The sequence below is a fragment of the Somniosus microcephalus genome, chromosome 1 (assembly GCF_052327205.1).
Source record: "Somniosus microcephalus isolate GS21.2 chromosome 1, FLI_Smic_1.0, whole genome shotgun sequence".
In the NCBI taxonomy this organism is placed as follows: domain Eukaryota; kingdom Metazoa; phylum Chordata; class Chondrichthyes; order Squaliformes; family Somniosidae; genus Somniosus; species Somniosus microcephalus.
Window position 1 is genome coordinate 214,387,119 of NC_140987.1, and position 23,552 is coordinate 214,410,670.

At 43.2% G+C, this 23,552-nt stretch overlaps 1 protein-coding gene across 1 annotated transcript in view; it reads left to right on the forward strand.

The window, feature by feature from the left end:
- LOC147124584 (uncharacterized) overlaps positions 1-23,552 on the forward strand; it is a 158,111-nt gene that overhangs the window by 21,015 nt on the left and 113,544 nt on the right. Inside the window, exons 3-6 of the mRNA XM_085989913.1 lie at positions 3,942-4,539; positions 22,175-22,284; positions 22,438-22,488; positions 22,981-23,103. Of these exons, the coding sequence (XP_085846039.1) occupies positions 3,942-4,539; positions 22,175-22,284; positions 22,438-22,488; positions 22,981-23,103 (882 nt within the window). The remainder of the gene's footprint in view (positions 1-3,941; positions 4,540-22,174; positions 22,285-22,437; positions 22,489-22,980; positions 23,104-23,552) is intronic.

The following is a 23,552-nucleotide window of genomic DNA, read 5'->3' on the forward strand; positions in this document are numbered from 1 at the left end:
ACGCTCAGCTGAGTTCAATGAGCGTGACGCAAAAGCTATCGGCCGCTCCGAGCCATCAGGGAATCTATGCGATAATATCGCTCCCACGCCGTAAGGGGATGCATCGCACGCCAGTCTGATTGGCAGTGATGGGTTGTAATGAGCCAACACTTCCCTGGACGTGATCAAGCCTTTGCATTTATGGAAGGCACGTTTACAGTCTTCGCTCCATTTCCAAACTACTCCTGTTTGTAGCAGTGCGTTAAGCGGGTGCAGAACCGTCGACAAGTTTGGTAAAAATTTATGATAGTAATTTACTAATCCCAGGAACGACCTTAATTGTGAGACATTTTCAGGCACTGGGGCCTTTATGACCGCTTCAATTTTTTCAGGTGACTTATGCAACCCTTCTTCGTTAATGACATGGCCACAATATGATATTTGTTTCTGGAAAAATTCGCATTTGGGGCGATTTGCTCGTAGGCCCCGTTCTCTCAGCCTCGTGAGCACCTGCTCCAAGTTGGCAAGGTGCTCGTTGTCGTTTTCTCCTGTTACAAGGATGTCGTCTAGGTAGCATTGAGTCCCCGGAATCCCTTGCAGGACTTGCTCCATAGCTCTTTGCCAGATAGCCGGAGCTGATGCCACTCCGAAAACCAGTCGATTGTACTGGTACAGGCCTTTGTGTGTGTTTATCGTGAGATACTTTTTAGAGGCCTCCTCAACCTCCATCTGTAGATATGCCTGTGCTAAGTCAATTTTGGTGAAATGTTTCCCTCCGGATAGTGAGGCGAAAATATCTTCTATCCTCGGAAGAGGATACTGTACCGTGTGAAGAACCGGGTTTACAGTCACCTTGAAGTCCCCACAGATGCAAACTTTTCTCTGTTCTTCAGATTTATTATTCAACGTTTTCTTCATGACCGGGACGATGGGTGTTGCCCACTCGCTCCAATCTACCTTGGATAACACGCCTGCTTTTTCCAAATTCTCCAGCTCTGCCTCGACGGCTGGACGAATTGCGTATGGCACCGGCCTTGCCTTAAAAAACTTGGGAATTGCCGCATCTTCCACTTTTATTGAGGCGGTGGCGCCTTTCAGGGTTCCTAGTTCCTGTTGAAACACTTCTTTGGCGTTAGCCAAGATTTCTTTTAATCGTCCAGGTATGACGTCATCATCGTTTTTTTTCTTACTGGTCATCGTCAGTGCCTGAATGGAGTGCCAGTCTAAACGTATCTTTCTGATCCATTCACGTCCCAACAACGGTGGACCACCATCTTGCAGAACGTATAAATACAACTTCTGTATTTCCTTGCCGTTGTATACAACAGGCACCCTTATTTTCCCTCTGGGGTATACTTTCTGCCCCGTATATGTCTTCAAGACAATGGATGTGTCTTTCAAAGGTATATGCGGAAATAGCTGCTCGTAATCCCGTCGACTCATGACGGTCAGAGCTGATCCTGTATCTAGCTCCATTTTGACTGGGGACCCCGCTATCGTGAGGGTAACCCAAATGGTCTGGTAATCTTCTTTGGCAATTACATTATGTAATTTGAGACAGCTTAGTCTCTTGTTTCCGGAGTCGCTATCGCTCTTCTGGTCTTCGGAGCTACTGTCCGTCATCATTTGTACCTTTCTGTACTTTTCCTTATTGACCTTTTTACTGTCAGCGGATTTCTTTCCAGATCTGCATACACGTGCAATGTGTCCCATCTTTCCGCATTGCCTGCATGCTTTGTCCTTGAGCCAGCAGTCCTTCTGGTCATGGGTGGATCTGCCGCAGCGATAACATCTCTCGAAACCCCGTGTCATTTCATGGGTGCCGAAGTCCTGTGGCTTTTGCTGTATCTCTGCAGCTCCTCTTGCTGCTGCTTCGTAGCCACACTGAAAGCCTTGTCCAGTGTCAAATCTTTCTCAGAAAGTAGTCTTTTCTGTGTTCCTTCGCTTAGGAGACCGCAGACGAATTTGTCTCATAGAGAATCTGCCAGTCCTGCCCCGAATTGGCAGTGCTTTGACAGCTTTCGTAATTCGGTGAGGTAATCAGCGTTACTTTCATTCTTGTGCTGATTCCTCCTGAAGAATTTGAATCGTTCCGCTATCAGCAGCGGTGTTGGGTTTAAGTGCTCCTGTAAGGTATCAACAATCCCATTAAAATTCTTGTCCATCGGTTTGGCTGGAGTGATCAAGTTTCGTAACAGCCCGTATGTCCTTGCGCCCATCAGATTTAGAAGTACCGATGCCTTTTTATCATCCGCTACTTTATTCGCCTTGCAATATACCTCCACTCTTTCCACATATGTGGTCCAATCTTCTATATCACTATCGAAAGCAGTAATATTGCCAGTCTTCGGCATCTTGAAAATCTAAAATGGCGCTTCCCGCGCTTTTCTTTCTTCCCCGCCGAGTTAAGATGGCGCCTCCCGCGCTTTCCCGCTGCTGCCAGCGCTGTTCTCCGCGGTTCCCGTTGCGACCTGCAGCTTTTCGCGGTATTTTAATTTTTTTAATATATCGCTTCAATAGTTTCTCCGTTACTTGGAGAACCGTTCCCGTCGTGGAGCGGACCCTCTGGGACTTTCCCCTCCCTCTGCTCGGTCCGAACGCCGACCTGCTTTGCAGCACCGGCCGCGCCCTGAGTGCTCCACCCTCTCTCTCTCTTTGGTTCTGCTTCCCGACTCGCTGCCTGGCCCCGTTGCAGAGCCACCTGATCGCGCTCTAGCCCGCCGCAGCCCAGGAAGGATCAGTGCACTACCTGCCACCAGCTCGTTTAGCTGGGGAAACCACAGACTGGAGACCAAGCCTGGCCCTCGTTTTCGAGTTTTTTTTTCTTGCTTCTGGCTTCGACCTTCGTCTGAGGAATCGATCCCCTTGAGGTGCTGCCGAATTGCAGGTAAGTTCGTTTCTAACTCGTCGCCACTGTTAGATCCGTGTGTTAATGGAGACACGGAATGCAGGAGTTGATTTAACAAGTGTTTACTGAACAAAGTCTGGAGGTGAACTAACAACACGACGCTACACAGGCTTATATACCCGAGTGGTCACTACTGGTACTACAGTACACAGGGGCTTCAAAAACATAGTTCCTCTTAAAGGTACATACACTACAATTCTGGCTTGTAACACATTGCTGAATGTAACATCCTTTACATGTAAACTTGTTTTTTTTATTAATATGGGATATTGATTTCTGCTGGATTTTTAAGGAGACAAAGTAGTAATTCTGGTCCCGGATCATAGCACACTGATGCGTTTTTTGGACTGTGTCCAATGAATAGGCAGGATAGTCATAAAAAGTTACTTTCTTGGCTATTTGAGCTGATGGTCTTGGCCAGGCCTGATGTTTTCTCACCTGACCCGCAAGCATTTCTACTGAATTGGGAGTGGGGGCCGTGACTGACTTTTCTTCTCCCTAACTCCGAGTTACTGAGGCTAGTGATGCCCTGATGTTCAGTTCAGTTACTCACTAGATAAACTTCCTCAGCCTTGCAGAAGCATCATATCTTAAATTGAAAATCAGTAGTCTTAGCGTGATTCCCTTACCTGTGCTGGATGCGGACAATTTGAGGGTAATTAGGCTTTGATTTTACTGGTGATAATATTCATACTTGGTCAGACCAGCTTCACCTTGGCGCCCGCACACGCAAAACTGCTGATTCAGAAAACCATTCTTTTGCATCTCTTCCTCCCTTGTACTTCGCTGTCAAAGTAGGCCAATTGATTTCTCAATTGATTAAACCACTAAACATGCTGGTAAGTAATTCTGCCCTCATGATTTTACTGATTTGTGCCTTCTATTTCCATTAAGCGCCAAAATAAAAAATAAAATGAGATTTTAGTTAGCAGTTGGCATTTAATTTGACACATTTTTGATAACATTACAGGATTTTTCTTTATTTGCATTTTATCCAATTTTTCTAAGTGATATTCCATAAAATTAAAAGTTGCAAACTTGCTTTTTTTTTAAGGAATGAAAAAAATGATAAGACTGGAGAGTCTGGTGCCAACAATAAACTCTCTGTGGCACCTTTGCAAAGAAGGAAGCGCTTCTGTACCATGCCAAATTTGGCCAAACCCAGATCCACATCTGCGTCTGCACAACAGTCGAGCAGTGTAACACCAAAATCTCCCCCTCAGCAACAAAGTCCATTTTCTTCTGCTGCATCCATTCAAGATAATCCCTCTCAGTCACAGACCACTACTACTGAGAAACCGCTTCCCAAATCACTGGAGAAACGAAAACCCTCTTCAGGACAACATACCAAATTGCCAGAAAAGAAAACCCCAATTCCTCAAGTACCACAGTTCTCTCCAGTTAAAAACCCTGCGCACAAAGATCCAGCTGTAGGAACCAATTCTACCCGAGCTCTTACGACACGGATGACATTGTCCTCGCCACTTAGGGAGCGAGTTACACCCAGTAGCACACCCACAAAAGGAACTGTACCATCCCCAAGTGTCTCGCTTGCACGTCCTAAACCAGCAAAAATTCCATCTGACCTTGAACGGCTGAGGAAAGCTCGAAAACTGCGGGAAATGCTGAAAGAGGAGTTGAAGAAAGAGAAGGTAAATTTGAATACACGTTTAGAGGTTGGTTCTGTTGTTGGCAGTTACTTTCAATAGTAACCTTTAACAGCCTTATCTGGTTAATTGTTCAGGAAGGAGAGAGTGAGTTGTTGAGTCATGTGCTAACCTGCAATTCAGTGTCATGGCATGACATGATTGCTTTGTGCTTGAGACTCTTAATCACTGGGGAAATACAGAGTGGGAGCAAGGTACTTTTCATGTCCCATTGGTGATGAAACATTATCACACAGCTATTTGGACTCCTTTCATCCTATTGTGCAGTCAATAAAATATCAAATCTGCATATTGAGTATGTGAAATTGATACAAATCAGGGCTGATGACTACATTTCTAAGGAACTTAACAAATTTGATCCTAAATTTATATGCATTTTTACCCATTCCACTTGAGCAAATGGATCACTATATGGGCTGGATCACCAATGAGCTATGCTACAGAAGGGTAAAATACAGGTTTGTGTCCGTAATTCCTGAAACAGATAGTTCCCTAACTCAGCTGTACTGTCGGGAAGTCGGAAAGTGAATATTCTCAGAGGAAGAAGGAAAAATCAGAAGGCTAGTCACTCAAGGTAGCAATTTTGCTAGTGGCTGGCTCACCATTACCATTGCACTGACTTTCAAGCAGGTTGTTGGACTGATTTTTCAGCTGGAGATGTATGTGGTTTAAGAAATAATTTTTTTTATTCAGTCATGGGATGTGGACGTCGCATTTATTGCCCATCCCTAATTGCCCTTGAGAAGGTGGTGGTGAACAACTGAGTGACTTGCTAGGCCATTTCAGAGGCAGTTAAGAGTTAACCACATTGCTGTGGGTCTGGAGTCACATATAGGCCTGGGTAAGGACGGCAGATATTAGTGAACCAGATAGGTTTTTATGACAATCCGGTAGTTTCATGGTCGCCATTGCTGATACTAGCTTTTTTTATTCCAGATTTATTTAATTAACTGAATTGGAATTCCCCAGCTGCCGTGGTGGGATTTGAACTCACGTCTCCGGATAATTAGTCCAGGCCTCTGGATTACTAGTCCAGTGACATAACCACTATGCTACTGTAACGCATTCCAGAGATTGTTTGCCACATATATCAATCAGTGTGTAACTGCTGATCATTTTATCACTTGCGTAGACTGCATAAATACCGAGTGCGTAAGTAAATCTTGGTATTGATTTTTTGCGGATCACTAGATGTTCCCGAAAGATATTTCAGGAAACAAAACCTCAAATAAGTCAAAACTTAAAGCGGAATTCTGGAGAAAGTACTTTTTAAATCTGAAGTACTTCCCCTACGGCCATCCCTGTTTTAAAAGAATAAAATAGGGAAAATGTTACTGATTAATATGCCGTCTCTAAGAGGAGCTACTTTGTATTTTGTTGTTTCTTTAAAAACAAAACAGACACATTTTGCCATGCCATGAGTGTTCTGGCTAGAAAAGATCTACTTGGATCATATTGCTTGGAAATTCCTGTTCTGTGTGTAAATCATGGCAAACTGGGTTTTTGGAAGCAATCACCCATGCTGAATTTCCTGTTTTCTGTCTGTGGGCTCAAACTGTCAGGAATTATTTTTACGCTATGGATCAGCCATTGAGAAAGGTGCAGCACTAAATCTTCTGGAGGAGATGTGATCTGCAAATAGGAACCAGCACTGAGAAGGCAAAGCTCACTTAATTGTTGCAGACATGGGCATTGCTGTCTGAGAAATTAACTTTTGATTGGTCAGGAGCCCCAGAGGCCCTTCTGCAAGGACTTGGGCAGTGATGGGACACCGGAAAGGAACACATGCCCACCCCCTCTGTAGTGGCTGCTGCAGCAGGCTCAGGAGGTGATAGCTGGCAACACCAGTCAGCCATCACAGTCAAGGATGTGGCTGAACACACGCAGAGCTTCGCCAATTCATAGTCCAATTAGTTAGTTAGATGGTCTTCTGTGCCAAGTTTCTTTCACTGCTGTCTTTGCAGAGCAAGATATTGGACTCCACTGGAGTATCATCTTGCCTTGCACCCAGCAGTTCTTCACAGTTGATGTTTATACTTGCAAGCCTGTTACAGGTTCATCTCCAGGTTGTTTTTGTAAGTAAACACATTTTTACATGGACAAGTCTTGGCTTGACTCATAACCTGCAGGACCAGTGGACTGCCTTTAGTCTGGCTCCTGCCTTTTGACTGGTCTGACTTGGGTGGCCCTATAAGGAGTTATACTCCTGCCAACATAGCTCTCAGGGTCCTAGGCGCACACATGCCTTCTCACCATGTCTTGGTGAAGTTCCTAAGGAATGGAGGTCTAGGATCACCAGAATCTCAGTAGGCTATCAGTTTGCTAACGCACTTACTACTTCCACAGAGGAATCACTTTGGAGTGGATGTTTAGGTATTGCAAAGCTGAAACAAAGCACTAGCATTAAACGGCAGTACTGTCAACTCAAGCTACCAATATTCACAGACTATAGAATACCGAGAATAAACTCCTTCAATTAACTTGAAAATTGTTATATATTGGTTTCAATATAGCAGAAGATAGCTATAGATGAAGAACTAATTATGAAAGTATAGGAGAAGGTGCTTTAGGCAAGATTCCTTGATGATGTGATTTGTGTTCCCACTGCACATTTTGCATTGGCATTTTCACGCATTTACTCTGAAGGGCAGGTATATGGAGTTGGGTCACAGATCAGCCATATTGTCATTGACTGGCGGAACAGGCTCGAGGGGCTAAATACCCTACTCTTGTTCCTATGAAATGGTGTTGCCCTCCTAGTCATGGAGATGCAGCCTGAGGCCTCTTTTTGGAGCGACGTTGAGCATGCAGCACTAGAAATCGTGGTAGGGATGGGGTGTAAAGATGTACTCCAGGATTGCACCTGATCCAGACACGTGCAACAGTGCTTGAAGTTACCAGTTCAGTGTCTGAAAATTCTGGTTGTAGCATAAGCTTTGTTGCACTTTATCTGATTTATTTATTTAGCATATGCAGACTCGGCATATCATTTAACCATCTTAGAGCATTGTCATCACCATCATGCAAAGCATGTAGGCCACTAGATAGTTTAGTTATTTGGCATGATTCAACAGTGTGGGACATGGGTTGTATTTGCCCACAAGGATATTTGTCATTGTCACAAAGACCCCAAAGGTGAAGATTTGAGCTACGCTGTCCCTGTCCAGTAGTGCGTCGGCGGGAATCCTGAGCGGCAGAGCGGGGCTATAAAAGTCCCAGAGACCAGGTAAGGCCTCAGTGCGTCGGCGGGAATCCTGAGCGGCAGAGCGGGGCTATAAAAGGCTCCAGAGACCAGGTAAGGCCTCACAGCGTCGGCGGGAATCCTGAGCGGCAGAGTGGGGCTATAAAAGGCCCCAGAGACCAGGTAAGGCCTACCAATCTCCAGTCTGGGAACTCGGAGGGAAGGAGAGAGGTAAAAAGTAATCCAAGTGTGACGTCACCAGAAAGCGGGTAAGTGATTGGTTGGTAAGTATTTCTCCCTTTTTAAGCTTAAATCTCTTTGGTTTATAGTTTCTAAGGTGTGATATTCACCATCTAGAATCGGGGCAGAGGGTATTTAAGAATAATATTAATAAATTTAATTAATTACATAGAATGGGAGATCAGGTGATGTGTTGCTGCTGCAATATGTGGGAGCTGGTGAACACCATTGATGCTCACGGTGATCACATTTGCAGTAAGTGTTGGCTGCTCGAGGAACTCCGGCTCCGTGTTGAAGAGCTGGAGTCCGAGCTTCAAACACTGAGACACATCAGGGAGGGGGAGAGTTACCTGGACTCTGTGTATCACGAGGTATTCACACCAATTAGATTAATTAATTCAGATGTAGTCCGTGGCCAGGGCCAGCATGGTGTGACTAGAAGTGAGGCAGGTACGGGGATCCAGGAGGTAGTGTTGGAGGAGCCGCAGCCCTTGCACTTGTCCAACAGGTTCGAGGCTCTTACTCCCTGTGAGGATGGGAACAGGGACTGCGGGGAGGATGAGCAACCTGGCCACAGCACCGTGGAGCGGGGGGCCATTCAAGTGGGGGGAGTTAAAAGAAATGTTGTAGTGGTAGGGGATAGTATCGTTAGGGGGATAGATAGAGTTCTTTGCAGCCGAGAGCGAGAGTCCCGAAGGCTGTGTTGCCTGCCCGGTGCCAGGGTTAAGGACATCTCCTCTGGACTGGAGAGAAACTTGGAGTGGGAGGGGGAGGATCCAGTTGTCGTGGTCCATGTTGGTACCAACGACATAGATAGGACAAGGAAGGAGGTTCTGCTGAGGGAGTTTGAGCAGCTAGGGGCCAAATTAAAAAGCAGAACCACAAGGGTAATAACCTGAGCCATGAGCGAATTTGGCTAGGACAAATAAAATTAGAGAGTTAAATGCGTGGCTCAAAGACTGGTGTGGGAGAAATGGGTTTTGCTTCCTGGGACACTGGCACCAGTACTGGGGCAGGAGGGAGCTGTTCCGTTGGGACGGGCTTCACTTGGCCAGTGCTGGGACTAGAGTCCTGGCGGATCATATAACTAGGGCTGTAGAGAGGGCTTTAAACTAACTAGTGGGGGGGAGGTTCCTAGAGAGCAAATAATAAAAATGACAACAGAGAAGGTCATAGACTTAGGTAGCAGTGGGGAAATTAAAAACCAGAGCGTGTCAGGAAGGGGCAGAAGGTATGGAGTAAAAGGTAAAGTAATAAAAAGGGCAAAAGCAGGAACTAAGTGTCACAAAACATATTTGAAAGTTCTCTATCTGAATGCACGTAGCATTCGTAACAAAATAGACGAGTTAATGGCACAAATAACTACATATGGGTATGATCTTGTGGCCATTGCAGAAACATGGCTGCAGGGTGACAATGCCTGGGAATTAAACATACCAGGTTATTTAATGATCAGGAAGGACAGGCAGGAAGGAAGGGGAGGTGGGGTGGCTCTGTTAATAAAGGAAGGAATCATTGTAATACAGAGAAATGATATTGGGTCAAAAGATCAGGATAATGAAACAGTTTGGGTGGAGGTAAGGAATAATAAGGGGAAAAAAACACTAGTGGGCATAGTCTATAGGCCTCTGAACAGTTGCAACTCTGTTGGACAGAGTATCAATCAGGAAATAGTTGAGGCTTGTAATAAGGGAACATCTATAATTATGGGGGATTTTAACTATCATATTAATTGGACAAATCAAATTGGGCAGGGCTGCCTTGAGGATGAGTTCATTGAGTGTATTAGGGATGGGTTTCTTGAGCAGTATGTAACTGAACCGACCAGGGGGCAAGCAACCTTAGATCTGGTCCTGTGTAACGAGACAGGATTAATTAAAAATGTCCTAGTAAAGGATCCCCTTGGAATGAGTGACCATAACATGGTTGAATTCCATATTCAATTAGAGGGTGAGAAGGTTGGATCTCAAACAAGCGTGCTAAGCTTGAATAAAGGAGACTATGAAGGTATGAGAGCGAAATTGAGTAGAGTGGATTGGGAAAATAGATTAAAGGGTAAGACGATACATGATCAGTGGTGTACATTTAAGGAGTTATTTTACAGCTTCCAAAAAAAATATATTCCACTGAGAAGAAAAGGGTGTAAAAGAAAAGACAGCCATCCGTGGCTAAGTAAAGAAATTAAGGATAGTATTCGACTAAAAACAAGGGCATATAAGGTAGCCAAATCTAGTGGGAGGATAGAGGATTGGGAAAACTTTAAAAGACAACAAAAAATAACAAAAAGATTGATTAAGAAAGGGAAGATAGATTATGAAAGTAAATTAGCAAAAAATATAAAAACATAGTAAGAGTTTTTATAGTTATATAAAAAGAAAAAGGGTGGCTAAAGTAAATGTTGGTCCCTTAGAGGATGAGACCGGGAAATTAATGGTGGGAAATATGGAGATGGCAAAAACACTGAATGAATATTTTACATCAGTCTTTACAGTAGAAGACACTAAGAATATCCCAACACTGGACAAACAGGGGGCTAAAGGGGGGGAGGAGCTAAACACGATCAAAATCACTAAGGAAGTGGTACTCGGTAAAATAATGGGACTCAAGGCGGATAAATCACCTGGACCTGATGGCTTACATCCTAGGGTCTTGAGGGAAGTGGCGGTAGGGATTGTGGATGCATTGGTAATAATTTTCCAAAACTCCCTGGACTCGGCAAAGGTCCCGGCAGACTGGAAAACTGCTAATGTAACACCCTTATTTAAAAAGGGCAGTAGACAGAAGGCTGGAAACTATAGACCGGTTAGCCTAACATCTGTGGTAGGTAAAATTTTGGAGTCCATTATTAAGGAGACAGTAACAGGACATTTGGATAATCATAATTTAATAGGACAAAGTCAGCATGGTTTTATGAAGGGGAAATCATGTTTGACAAATCTGCTGGAGTTCTTTGAGGAAGTAATGTATAGGGTGGATAAAGGGGAACCAGTGGACGTAGTGTATTTAGACTTCCAAAAGGCATTTGACAAGGTGCCACACAAAAGATTATTGCTTAAGATAAAAAATCACGGGATTGGGGGTAATATTCTGGCATGGATAGAGGATTGGCTATCTAACAGAAGGCAGAGAGTTGGGATAAATGGCTTATTCTCAGACTGGCAATCAGTAACTAGTGGTGTTCCGCAGGGGTCAGTGCTGGGTCCCCAACTCTTTCCAATCTATATTAACGATTTGGAGGAGGGGACCGAGTGTAACATATCAAAGTTTGCAGATGATACTAAGATGGGAGGGAAAGTAATGAGTGAGGAGGACATAAAAAACCTGCAAGGGGACATCGACAGGCTAAGTAAGTGGGCAGAGATTTGGCAGATGGAATACAATACTGGAAAGTGTGAGGTTATGCACTTTGGCAGGAAAAATCGTAGAGCAAGTTATTATCTTAATGGCAAGAAACTGGAAAGTACTGAAGTACAAAGGGATCTGGGGGTCCTGGTGCACGAAACTCAAAAGGTTAGTATGCAGGTGCAGCAAGTGATTAAGAAGGCCAATGGAATGTTGGCTTTCATTGCTAGGGGGATAGAATATAAAAATAGGGAGGTATTGCTTCAGTTGTACAAGGTATTGGTGAGACCGCACCTGGAATACTGCGTACAGTTTTGGTGTCCATACTTAAGAAAGGACATACTTGCTCTCGAGTCAGTACAAAGAAGGTTCACTCGGTTAATCCCGGGGATGAGGGGATGGACATATGAGGAGAGGTTGAGTAGATTGGGACTCTACTCACTGGAGTTCAGAAGAATGAGAGGCGATCTTATTGAAACATATAAGATTGTGAAGGGGTTGGATCGGGTGGATGCGGGGAAGATGTTCCCGATGATGGGTGAAACTAGAACTAGGGGGCATAGTCTTAGAATAAGGGGCTGCTCTTTCAAAACTGAGATGAGGAGGAACTACTTCACTCAGAGGGTGGTAGGTCCATGGAATATGCTGCCCCAAAAAGCTGTAGAAGCCACATTACATAAATTTAAAACAGAAATAGACAGTTTCCTAGAAGTAAAGGGAATTAAGGGTTACGGGGAGCGGGCAGGAATTTGGACATGAGTCTAGGTTCGGATCGGTCATGGCCCTGTGGGTAGCGGAGTGGGCCCAGGGGCCGTGTAGCCTGATCCTGCTCCTATTTCGTGTGTCTAATTCTGTTAGATTCAGGAGATGGTTCTGTGATAGTGGATTGGCGGTTAGGATCAGATCAGCCATGATCTTATTGAATGGCGGAGCAGGCTCGAGGGGCCGATTGGCCTACTCCTGCTCCTATTTCTTATGTTCTTATGAAAACAGTTGAGAAGCGCCGAACTATAACGTGACCAGTTGAATTCTGGTTTGACCATTGTAGAGTTGAAAATTATAGTGATTTATAGCAGCATCTGCTGTCCACTCTTTACACCAGCAAGTTGGTAAGGAAAAGTCAAAGGAATCAAGAAAGGTTGACCATATTGGGTGTCTCTAAGACAGTTGCATTGTTGGTCGATAGTACAAGTTAGAATGAATTGGCAACATGATTTTATCACCAAGTCTATCCAGCATTTTGCAACTGCATCTGAATGACAAAGATGTGGAGGAGCTATGTTGCAGAGGACTGGTAACTTGGAGGGGGGAGTAGGGCGTATTGTGCCTGACACAAAACCCTTAGTAGCATGCAGTTGAATATCCACCAGCTTAGTGTGCGGTGAGTGAACCCAAACAGGAGCGCAATGTTCCACAACTGAATAGCAGGGTGAGAGAGCAGATGAGCGTAAAGTGGGGGTGTTTGCTTCCCTGGCAGAGCCAAACAGCTTCTTGATTAGGTTATTTGTGTATAGAATTTCTCAGCAGTTTTCAGTAGAAGACTTTTTTGTAGGTTTGTGACAATTCGAAGGTGATGCCTACGTAAACAGAGTGAGGATCATGTTTCAGCAGCTGACATAAGAACATAAGAAATAGGAGCAGGAGTCGGCCATTTGGCCCTTCGAGCCTGCTCCGCCATTCAATAAGATCCTGGCTGATCTTTTGCCTCAACTCCATTCACCAGCCCTATCGCCATATCCCTTGATGCCCTTACTAGTCAGAAATCTATCGACTTCTGTTTTGAATATACCCAATGACTGAGCCTCCACAGCCCTCTGGGGCAGAGAATTCCAAAGATTCACCAACCTCTGTGTGAAGAAATTTCTTCTCATCTCAGTCCTGAATGGCCTACCCTTTATCTTGAGGCTGTGGCCCCTGGTTCTAGACTCCCCAGCCAAGAGAAACATTCTCCCAGCATTCACCCTATCAAGCCCTGTAATAGTTTTGTATGCTTCAATGAGATCCCCTCTCATTCTTCTGAATTCAAGAGAATGCAGGCCTAGTTTACTCAATCTCTTCTCATACGACAGTCCCGCCATCCCAGGAATCAATCTCGTGAACCTTCGTTGCACTCCCTCTATGGCAAGTATATCCTTCCTTGGGTAAGGAGACCAAAATTGTACACAGTACTCCAGGTGTGGTCTCGCCAAGGCCCTATATAATTGGAGTAAGACTTCTTTACAAGAGGGTTTGAGTACAGGAGTAATGAAGGACAGCATACCATTTGCCTTCCTAATGGCTTGCTGCATCTGCACATTCACTTTCAGTGACTCATGTACAAGGACACCCAGGTCCCTTTGAGCATCTGCATTCCCCAATCTTTCACCATTTAGGAAATACTCTGCCTTTCTGTTTTTTCTACCAAAGTGGATAACTTCACATTTATCAACATTATATTCCATCTGCCGTGTTCTCGCCCACTCACTGAGCCTGTCGAGATCCCCTTGAAGCCTCTTCGCAACTGACACTGCCACCTAGCTTTGTATCGTCAGCAAATTTGGAAATGTTACATTTAGTTCCCTCATCCAAATCATTGATATAGATTGTGAATAGCTGGGGCCCAAGCACCGATCTTTGCGGTACCCCACTAGTCACAGCCTGCCATCCTGAAAAAGACCTGTTTATCCCTACTCTTTGTTTTCTGTCTGTTAACCAATTCTCAATCCATGCTAGTATATTACCCCCAATTCCATGTGCCCTCATTTTGTTCACCAACCTCTTGTGTGGGACCTTATCGAAGGCCTTCTGAAAATCCATATACACCACATCTACCGGTTCCCCTTTGTCTAGTCCACTAGTTACATCCTCAAAGAACTCTAATAGGTTTGTCAAACAGGATTTCCCTTGCATAAATCCATGTTGACTCTGCCCAATCTTACTATTAGTTTCTAAGTGCCCAGTTATTGCATCCTTTATAATAGATTCCGGCATTTTCCCAACTACTGATGTGAGGCTAACAGGTCTGTAGGTCCCCGTTTTCTCTCTCCTTCCTTCTTAAATAGCGGGGTTACATTTGCTATCCTCCAATCTGCAGGCACCGTTCCAGAATCTATACAATTTTGGAAGATGACAACCAATGCGTCCACTATCCTAATGGCCATCTCTTTCAAAACCCTAGGATGTAGGTAATCCGGTCCTTGGGATTTATCGACTTTTAGTCCCATTAATTTTGCTAGTACTGTTTTTTTACTAATAATAATGTCTTTAAGTTCCTCATTTTCGTCACACCCTTGGCTTTCTCGTATTTCTGGGAGATATTTTGTGTCTTCCTCCGTGATGACGGAAACAAAGTATTTATTTAATTTCTTTGCCATTTCCTCATCCCCCATTATAAATTCTCCCGTCTCTGACTGTAAAGGACCTACATTTACCTTCGCCAGTCTTTTCCTTTTCACATACCTATAGAAGCTTTTACAATCCATTTTTATATTTTTCGCTAATTCGTGCTCATATTCCATTTTCCCTTTATCAATTTCTTGGTCGCCCTTTGCTGATTTCTAAAAAGATCCCAATCCTCAGGCTGATCGCTTTTTCTGACAACTTTATAAGCTTGCTCCTTTGATTTAATACTAGCTTTAATTTCTTGTGTTAGCCATGGTTGGATCATTTTTCCTTTTGGGTTTTTAATGCCCTAGAAGAATATATGTTTGTTGCAAATTATGCATTATTTCCTTGAATGTTAGCCATTGTATGTCCACCTTCATACCTTTTAGTGTAGTCTCCCAATCTACCATGGCCAACTTGTCCCTCATACCCTTGTAGTTTCCTCTGTTTAGATTGAAGACCTTAGTTTCAGATTGGATTACATCACTCTCAAACTTAATGTAAAATTCAATCATATTATGGTCACTTGTCCCTAAAGGCCCCTTTACCACAAGATTATTGATTAGCCCGTTCTCATTACACAGTACCAGATCCAGAATAGCTTGTTCCCTGGTTGGTTCCTCCACATACAGATCCAGGAAACCATCTCGCATGCATTCCAAGAATTCGTCCACCACACCATTAGTGGTAATTTAATTTGCCCAGTCAATATGTGGATTAAAGACCCCCATGATTACTGTATTGCCCTTGTTACATGCACTTCTAATCTCTTGATTGATACTGTGCCCTACATTACCATTACTGTTTGGTGGCCTATACACAACTCCCACCAATGTTTTTCACCCTTTGCTGTTTCTTAGTTCCACCCAAACTGATTCCAGTTCTACATCACGATCTGCGAAGCCAAGATCTTTTATCTCTACCGTACCGATCTCATCCCTTATTAACAGCGCTACGCCACCTCCTTTTCCGTTTTGTCTATCCTTCCTAAATATTGAGTACATTGGAACATTCAGTTCCCAACTTTGGTTACCCTGCAACCATGTCTCTGTAATGGCAATTATATCGTACCCATTTACTTCTATTAGTGCCATTAATTCATCCACCTTGTTGCGAATGCTATGTGCATTTAGATAAAGTGCCTTCAACTTTGCCTGTTTAATATTTTTCTGAACTTTGACCCTCTTTACTGTTGCCTTTGTTTCTGCTCTCTACTAGTTTTGCTGACTACTTTTCTAACTTGCACTTCCAGCTTTGTTTCTCTCCATTCTGGGCCCAAACTTGGGTTCCCAGCCCCCTGACAAACTAGTTTAAATCCTTCCCAACAGCACCAGCAAACCCCCCTGCGAGGATATTGGTCCCGTTTCTGCCAAGGTGTAACCCGTCCAGCTTGTACAGGTCCCACCTTCCCCAGAATCGGTCCCAATGCCTCAGGAATTTAAATCCCTCCCTCCTACACCACCTCTCCAGCCACGCATTCATCTGGTCTATACTATTTCTGCTCTCGCTTGCACGTGGCACTGGGAGTAATCCTGAGATTACTACCTTTTGAGGTCCTGCTTTTAGGATGATATTTTGCCAACATGGCCAAATTATTTGGTGTCTAGTCTCAAGTCTGATTTTTCATGTGAGACATTAAATAACTTTGCCAAGCTGAGTTGATTGTTTTCTTTCCTGATTTAATGTATAAATCACATGAAAAAAATTGGGAAGCTGTTTAAATATTCCGGTGCTGCAACCAAAATGAAAATGGATCTGTCACTGTTAAACTCTTTTGAACATTTATATATATTTTTTGAGATTAAACGTTAAATGGTTCACTATATTATAATAGTGGAGCAGTCCCCATTTATATACAAATTTGTGGATTTTGTTGGAGTATTAAGACTAATTGAAACAATTGGTTCTGATGATAAGACTTTAAAAAAAATGAAACTTGTTTATTGATTGCAAATAAAAATTAAAAAAATTCTCTCCTTGTCTGCGCCTAGAACTTCATAATTATATCTTTCATTCATCAAATGAATGAGGTTAGTGCAATGCGGGAGCATTGCTTTATTTCAAGAATGTCGCAGGCTACCTTGTAAAATATTCTTAATGGCCATATTTGCATATAGAACATAGGAGCAGGAGTAGGCCATTCGGCCCCTCAAGCCTGTTCTGCCATTTAATGAGATCATGGCTGATCATCCAAATTCAGTACCCTGTCCCTGCTTTCTCCCCATATCCCTTGATCCCTTTGCCTTAAGAAATATATCTAACTCCTTCTTGAATATATTTAATGAATTGGCCTTAACTGTCTTCTGTGGTAGAGAATTCCATAGGTTCACCACTCTCTGGGTGAAGAAATTCCTCCTCATCTCAGTCCTAAATGGCTTACCCCTTATCCTTAGACACTGACCCCTGGTTCTGGATTCCCCCGCCATCGGGAACATCCTTCCTGGATCTAGTCTGTCTAGTCCTGTTAGAATTTTATAAGTTTCAATGAGATCTCCCCTCATTCTTCTAAACTCTAGCGAATACATGCCCAATCGACCCAATCTCTCTTCATACATCATTCCTGCCATCCCAGGTATCAGTCTGGTGAATCTTCGCTGCATTCCCTCCGTGGCAAGAACAACCTTCCTCAGATAAGGCGACCAAAACTGCACACAATACTCAAGGTGTGGGGTCTCGTTGCACTTACCCTTTTCCCAATCTATTGCCGTTCAGATGATAATCTGTTTTCCTGTTTTTGCCACCAAAGCGGATAACCTTGCATTTATCCACATTATACTGCATCTGCCCAATCACCCAACCTGTCCAAATCATACTGGAGTTTCTCTGCATCCTCCTCACAGCACACATGCCCACCCAGCTTTGTGTTGTCTGCAAACTTGGAGATATTACATCTAGTTCCCTCGTCTAGATCATTAATATGTATTGTGAATAACTGGAGTCCTAGCACCGATCCCTGCGGTACCCCACTAGTCACTGCCTGCCACTCGGAAAAAGACCCGTTTATTCCAACTCTTTGCTTCCTGTCTGCCGACCAGTTCTCTATCCAAGTGAGTACCTCACCCCCAATCCCAGGTGCATTAACTTTGCACACTACTCTCTTATGCGGGAACTTATCGAAAGCCTTCTGAAAGTCCACATACACCACATCCACTGGTGCTCCCTTATCTATTTTACCAGTTACATCCTCAAAAAAATTCCAGTAGATTAGTCGAGCATGATTTACCTTTTGTAAATCCATGTTGACATTGTCCGATCCTGTCACTGTTTTCCAAGTGCTCTGCTATTGCATCTTTTATAATGGACTCTAGCATTTTTTCCACTACCGATATCAGGCTTACTGGTCTATAATTCCCTGTTTTCTCTCTACCACCTTTTTTAAATAGTGGGGTTACATTAGCTACCCTCCAATCCATGGGAACTGTTTCAGAGTCTATAGAATTTTGGAAGATGACCAGCAATGCATCTACTATTTCTAGGGCCACTTCCTTAAGTACCCTAGCATGTAGATTATCAGGCCTGGGGATTTATCGGCCTTCAATCCCGTCAATTTCCCGAACACCATTTCCCTACAAATACTGATTTCATTCTGTTCCTCCCTCTCATTAGACCCTATGTTCCCTGACATCTCTGGGAGGTTATTTGTGTCCTCCTTTGTGAAGACAGAACCAAAGTATGTATTTAATTGGTAAGCCATTTCTTTGGTCCCCAGTATAAATTTCCCTGATTCTGACTGCAAGGGACCTACGCTTGATTTCACCAATCTTTTTTGCTTCACATATCTATTGAAGCTTTTACAGTCAATTTTTATGTTCCCTGCAAGCTTACTCTCATACTCTATTTTCCCCTTAATTAATCCCTTTGTCCTCCTTTGCTGAATCCTAAAGTGCTCCCAATCCTCAGGTTTGCTGCTTTTTCTGGCCAATTTATATGTCCTCTCCTTGGATCTTATGCTATCCCTAATTTCACTTGTTAGCCACGGTTGAGTCACCTTTTTTGTTTTATTCTGCCAAACAGGGATGAACAAATTCTGTAGTTCATCCATGTGATCTTTAAATGTTTGCCATTGCCTATCCACCGTCAACCCTTTAAGTAACGTCCCCCAATCCATCCTAGCCAACCCGCGCCTCATACCATCGTAGTTTCCTTTATTTAAATTCAGGACCCTAGTCTCTGAGTCAACTACTTCATTCTCCATCTTAATGAAGAATTCTATCATATTATAATCGATCCTCCCCCAAGGGGCCTCGCACAACAAGATTGCTAATTAATCCTTTTTCATTACATAATACCCAGTCTAAGATGGCCTGATCTCTAGTTGGTTCCTCGACATATTGGTCCAGGAAACCATCCCGTATGCACTCTAGGAATTCCTCCTCCACAGTATTGTTACTAATTTGGTTAACCCAATCTAATAGTAGATTAAAGTCACCCGTGGTAACTGCTGTGCCCTTATTGCACGCTTCTCTTATTTCTCGTTTAATGCCATCCCCAACCTCAGCATTACTGTTTGGGGGGTCTGTATACAACTCCCACTAACGTTTTCTGCCCCTTGGTATTTCTCAGCTCTACCCATACAGAGCTAATCTCCTTCCTTACTATTGTGTTAATCTCCTCTTTAACCAGTAATGCTACCCCACCTCCTTTTCCTTTTTGCCTGTCTTTCCTGAATATTGACTACCCCTGGATGTTGAATTCCCAGCCTTGGTCACCCTGGAGCCATGTCTCCGTAATCCCAATTATATCATATCCGTTTACATCTATTTGCGCAGCTAATTCATCCACCTTATTATGAATGCTCCTCGCAATAAAACTTAAAGCCTTCATGCTTGTTTTTTTAACACTCTTAGACCTTTTAGAATTATTATTTACTGTGGCCTTGTTTGATTTACACCCTTGATTTCTCTGACTGCCGCTTTTGCTTTTCTCCTTCCTGTCTTTTGCTTCTATCCTTGTTTCCCTTTCCTCTGTCTCCCTGCACAGGTTCCCAACCCCCTGCCATTTTAGTTTAAACCCTCCCCAACAGTACTAGCAAACACTCCCCCCGGTCCTGCCTAGGTGCAAACCGTCCAGTTTGTACTGGTCCCACCTCCCCCAGAACCGGTTCCAATGTCCCAGGAATTTGAATCCCTCCCCCTTGCACCATTCCTCTAGCCACGTATTCATCTGAAACATCCTTCTATTTCTACTCTGACTAGCACGTGGCACTGGTAGCAATCCTGAGATTACTACCTTTGAGGTCCTATTTTTTAATTTACCTCCTAACTCCCTATATTCAGCTTTTAGGATCTCATCCCATTTTTCACCTATATCGTTGGTACCTATATGCACCACGACAACTGGCTGTTCACCCTCACCCTCCAGAATGCCCTGCAGCCGCTCCGAGACATCCTTGACCCTTGTACCTGGAAGGCAACATACCATCCTGGAGTCTTGTTTGCGGCCGCAGAAACGCCTATCTATTCCCCTTACAATAGAATCCCCTATCACTATAGCTCTCCCGCTCGCTTTCCTCCCATCCTGTGCAGCAGAACCACCCATGGTGCCAGGAAGTTGGCTGCTGCTGCTTTCCCCCGACAAGCCATCTCCCTCAACAATATCCAAAGCGGTATATCTGTTTGAGAGGGGGATGGCCACAGGGGACCCCTGCACTACCTGCCTGCGCCTACTACTCTGCCTGGTGGTCACCCATTCCCTTCCTGCCTGTGCAGCCTTTACCTGTGGTGTGACCAACTGATTAAACTTGATATCCACGACATCCTCAGCATCGCGAATGCTCCAGTATGAATCCATTCGCAGCTCCAGCGCCGCAATGCGGTCTGCCAGTAGCTGCAGCTGGATACGCTTCCCGCACACAGTCGTCAGGGACACAAGAAGTGTCTCTGCCTGTGTCCCTGATTTCCCACATAGTGCAGGAGGAGCATGCCACGGGGCCAAGCTGTGCCGCCATGACTTACCCTTTAATTAATTTAAACTAAATTAAATCAAATCAATGCCACTAATTACACTACAATTAAATGATATACTCAAGGTCCCTTGTTTACTAGCACTCCCCACTACACAAAAGAGACCTTAGAAACTATAACCACAAAAATTAAGACCGTCTAAACTTTATAATCTATTAACTTTAACTGTCAAACTATGGAGTCGTATAAATACTCACTTGGCCGTACTCACCCAATCAGCTGCTTCCTCTTGCCCGCGTCACTTTGAATCGTGACGTGGCTCTGGAACACCGCCGTCGGTCTGCGAGATTGGTAAGCCTCTGAAAAACCCCACAAAAGTGAGTTTAAATACTTATTGCACTCTCCTGCTGCTCCCGACACCGGCCTCTTCCTACAGGTTGAAAAATTAGGAAAAACAAAGGCGAAGCAAGGGATCTCGTCCTGAATATGAAAGCATCATTGCAATTCCATATGAGAAATTGCAGTGTCTGGCGTGAAGCTCCCTACCAATTTCAAGAATTGTGCTCAAACGAGCAGAAAGCCAATGAGTTGAGGATCTCACAATTTTCTGTCCTCTTTATGCAATCCCTTCTGCCATGAGCTTGTTCACCGACAGGAATTTCCAGGCTTTGACCCGATAGTCTTATCTCTGATAACTGCAGTTGAGCTGAGTGGAATCAACATACTTACTAGTCCTAGTTGTTGGTACCGGACTGCAGCTCCAAAGCCGAGTATTAGCAAGGATCCGAGTTTGGACTTGGAACTCCAAGACACTGCTTTTTTTTTAACCAGACAGACCAGAAGAGATCTCCTTTTAGGGAAGAGAGATTTTGCAGAACTCGCCAGTATTTCTGGGTAGATTTTTTTTTAAATTGGAAGTACTTCCACCCAGAGTATTGCTCATCTACAATTTAATCATCATTAGTGTTGGCAATTTCTTTTCTTAAGAAGTCTCCAACACTAATTTAACTTCTGAAGGAATGAGAATTTTCATTTAAATATTCAGGGCCAGAGAGGTTGTGTGGCAGTAATGATCAATTATCATGGCGTTAAAAATTCACTTTCTCCTGAATGCACCAACCCTAACTTTTTTTAGCGTCTTTAGTGGGGAAATAGTGGGCAAGTACCCCAACTTTATACCATTGCGTGGGGTATCTCTCTCAGCAATTTCCGGATTTCCACGTTTAACTGCGTATGTGCGGATGCTAGAAGTTGCTGTCCGATTTACTTCGTTATAACTATGAGCACTGCTAACCTCATCGTTGTTATCCACGCAAAATCCGGGCCAATGTGTACTGTATAATTAAAGCACCGCACCGTAGGTGTTCTGGTGTGATCCAGTATTTAATTTGTAGACCCAACAGGTCATGTATTAGGTGACGAGGTGCACTTTCTATTTAAATGTGGTATCACAGCAGGGCATATTTTGTATCTTCTGTTTATTCTCTTCTCCGTACATCCCTATTGATGTATTGCACACCAATGTTGTCCTTAACTATTTCCTGGTAATGATGCATTGTTATACAATTTTTCTTATTTTGGGCCATTGTAGAAAGCTCACAGAGAAACGATTCCAATTTGGGAAAACAGTAACCCACCAGAACGCACTAAAATGACAATGAGAGACTTCATCTACTACTTGCCTGATACAAATCCAATGCTGTAAGTGACCTGGCGATATTCTGAGTAACATTTAATATATAATGTTCCTGATAGAATGTAGTTTAAAGGCATGAAATTAGTTTTTTCATGGTATTTTTATATTTTAAATGCAAGTAATATGAAGTTTTGATATTTGAATGCAACTTCTTACAGAACTTCATTCGAAGAAGAAAAAAGACCATCTTTCCCAGTTCTAACCAAAGAGTGAGTACATCTTTATCCATTTACAAAAAATAAACTTCATTTTTACATTAATGCTCCTAGAAAGTAACAGATGCCTTGGTGATTTTCACCAGGTTTTCATTTACCAAATTTTAACAAAGGGTTTTGAAATTAACATTAAAACACTGTTTTTGGTATTGGTGTGCATTTGCTTTTCTGGGATCTGTTGGATGGATGATGAAAAGGGTAGAAAATGGGAGCATTCCCCCACCCATCAAATATCTGACAAAATTGTTTTCTTTTACAACAGGAATGCATTTGACTGTATGCGCTAAGAATTATAAATTTTTAATTTTATATTTATAATTCTTAGTGCATATAGTCAAATGCATTCCTGTTGTAAAAGAAAACAATTTTGTTAGATATTTGATGCAAAACTTGAATGAATTTCTGGTTGTCCTGATAACTATAGTACAGGTACCAGAGTGTTTAGACTCTGACATTTCACAGTGTGTCTTCCTATTTGTATTGCAGGCCAGAAGTGGGAACCACAAATGCCCCAGCTAACGAGGATGAAGATGAAGAATCTGATGATGCAGCTTTGGGTCCACGAGTCAAAGTAGCTGAAGATGGTTCTATTATTATTGATGAAGAAAGGTAAGCCCAAAGTACTAATGCATTTCTGATTTAAGCACTTAACCAGTCATCGGCTGATCAACAATTCCGATTACCTTAGACGCTTGAGTTATTACTGAACACCGTTGCAAAGATGTTCAGTGTTTTGGTCTAGGGGCTAGATCCTTGTTCCAAAACTGGTGAAAGTATGTTGGTTGAAGTTAGATGTTGCTGATTTATCCCACAGCTCTGTAAACTTTTAAAGGGGCTTTACATTGGCTTCAGTATTATAAACATTGCATCCCATCAAGTCTCTGATTCAATAATTGTGACAGCATAAAACTTTCCAAGCATCCATGTTATTGTATTATGTTGTTATTGTGACATTGTAGTTTCCCAGGAAAGCTTCAGAAGTAAAATTTTAATAACAATTGTTGATCTGAGCAGGTTGGTAGTCCTTTTGTTTTAAAAGATGAAACATTCAGAACAAA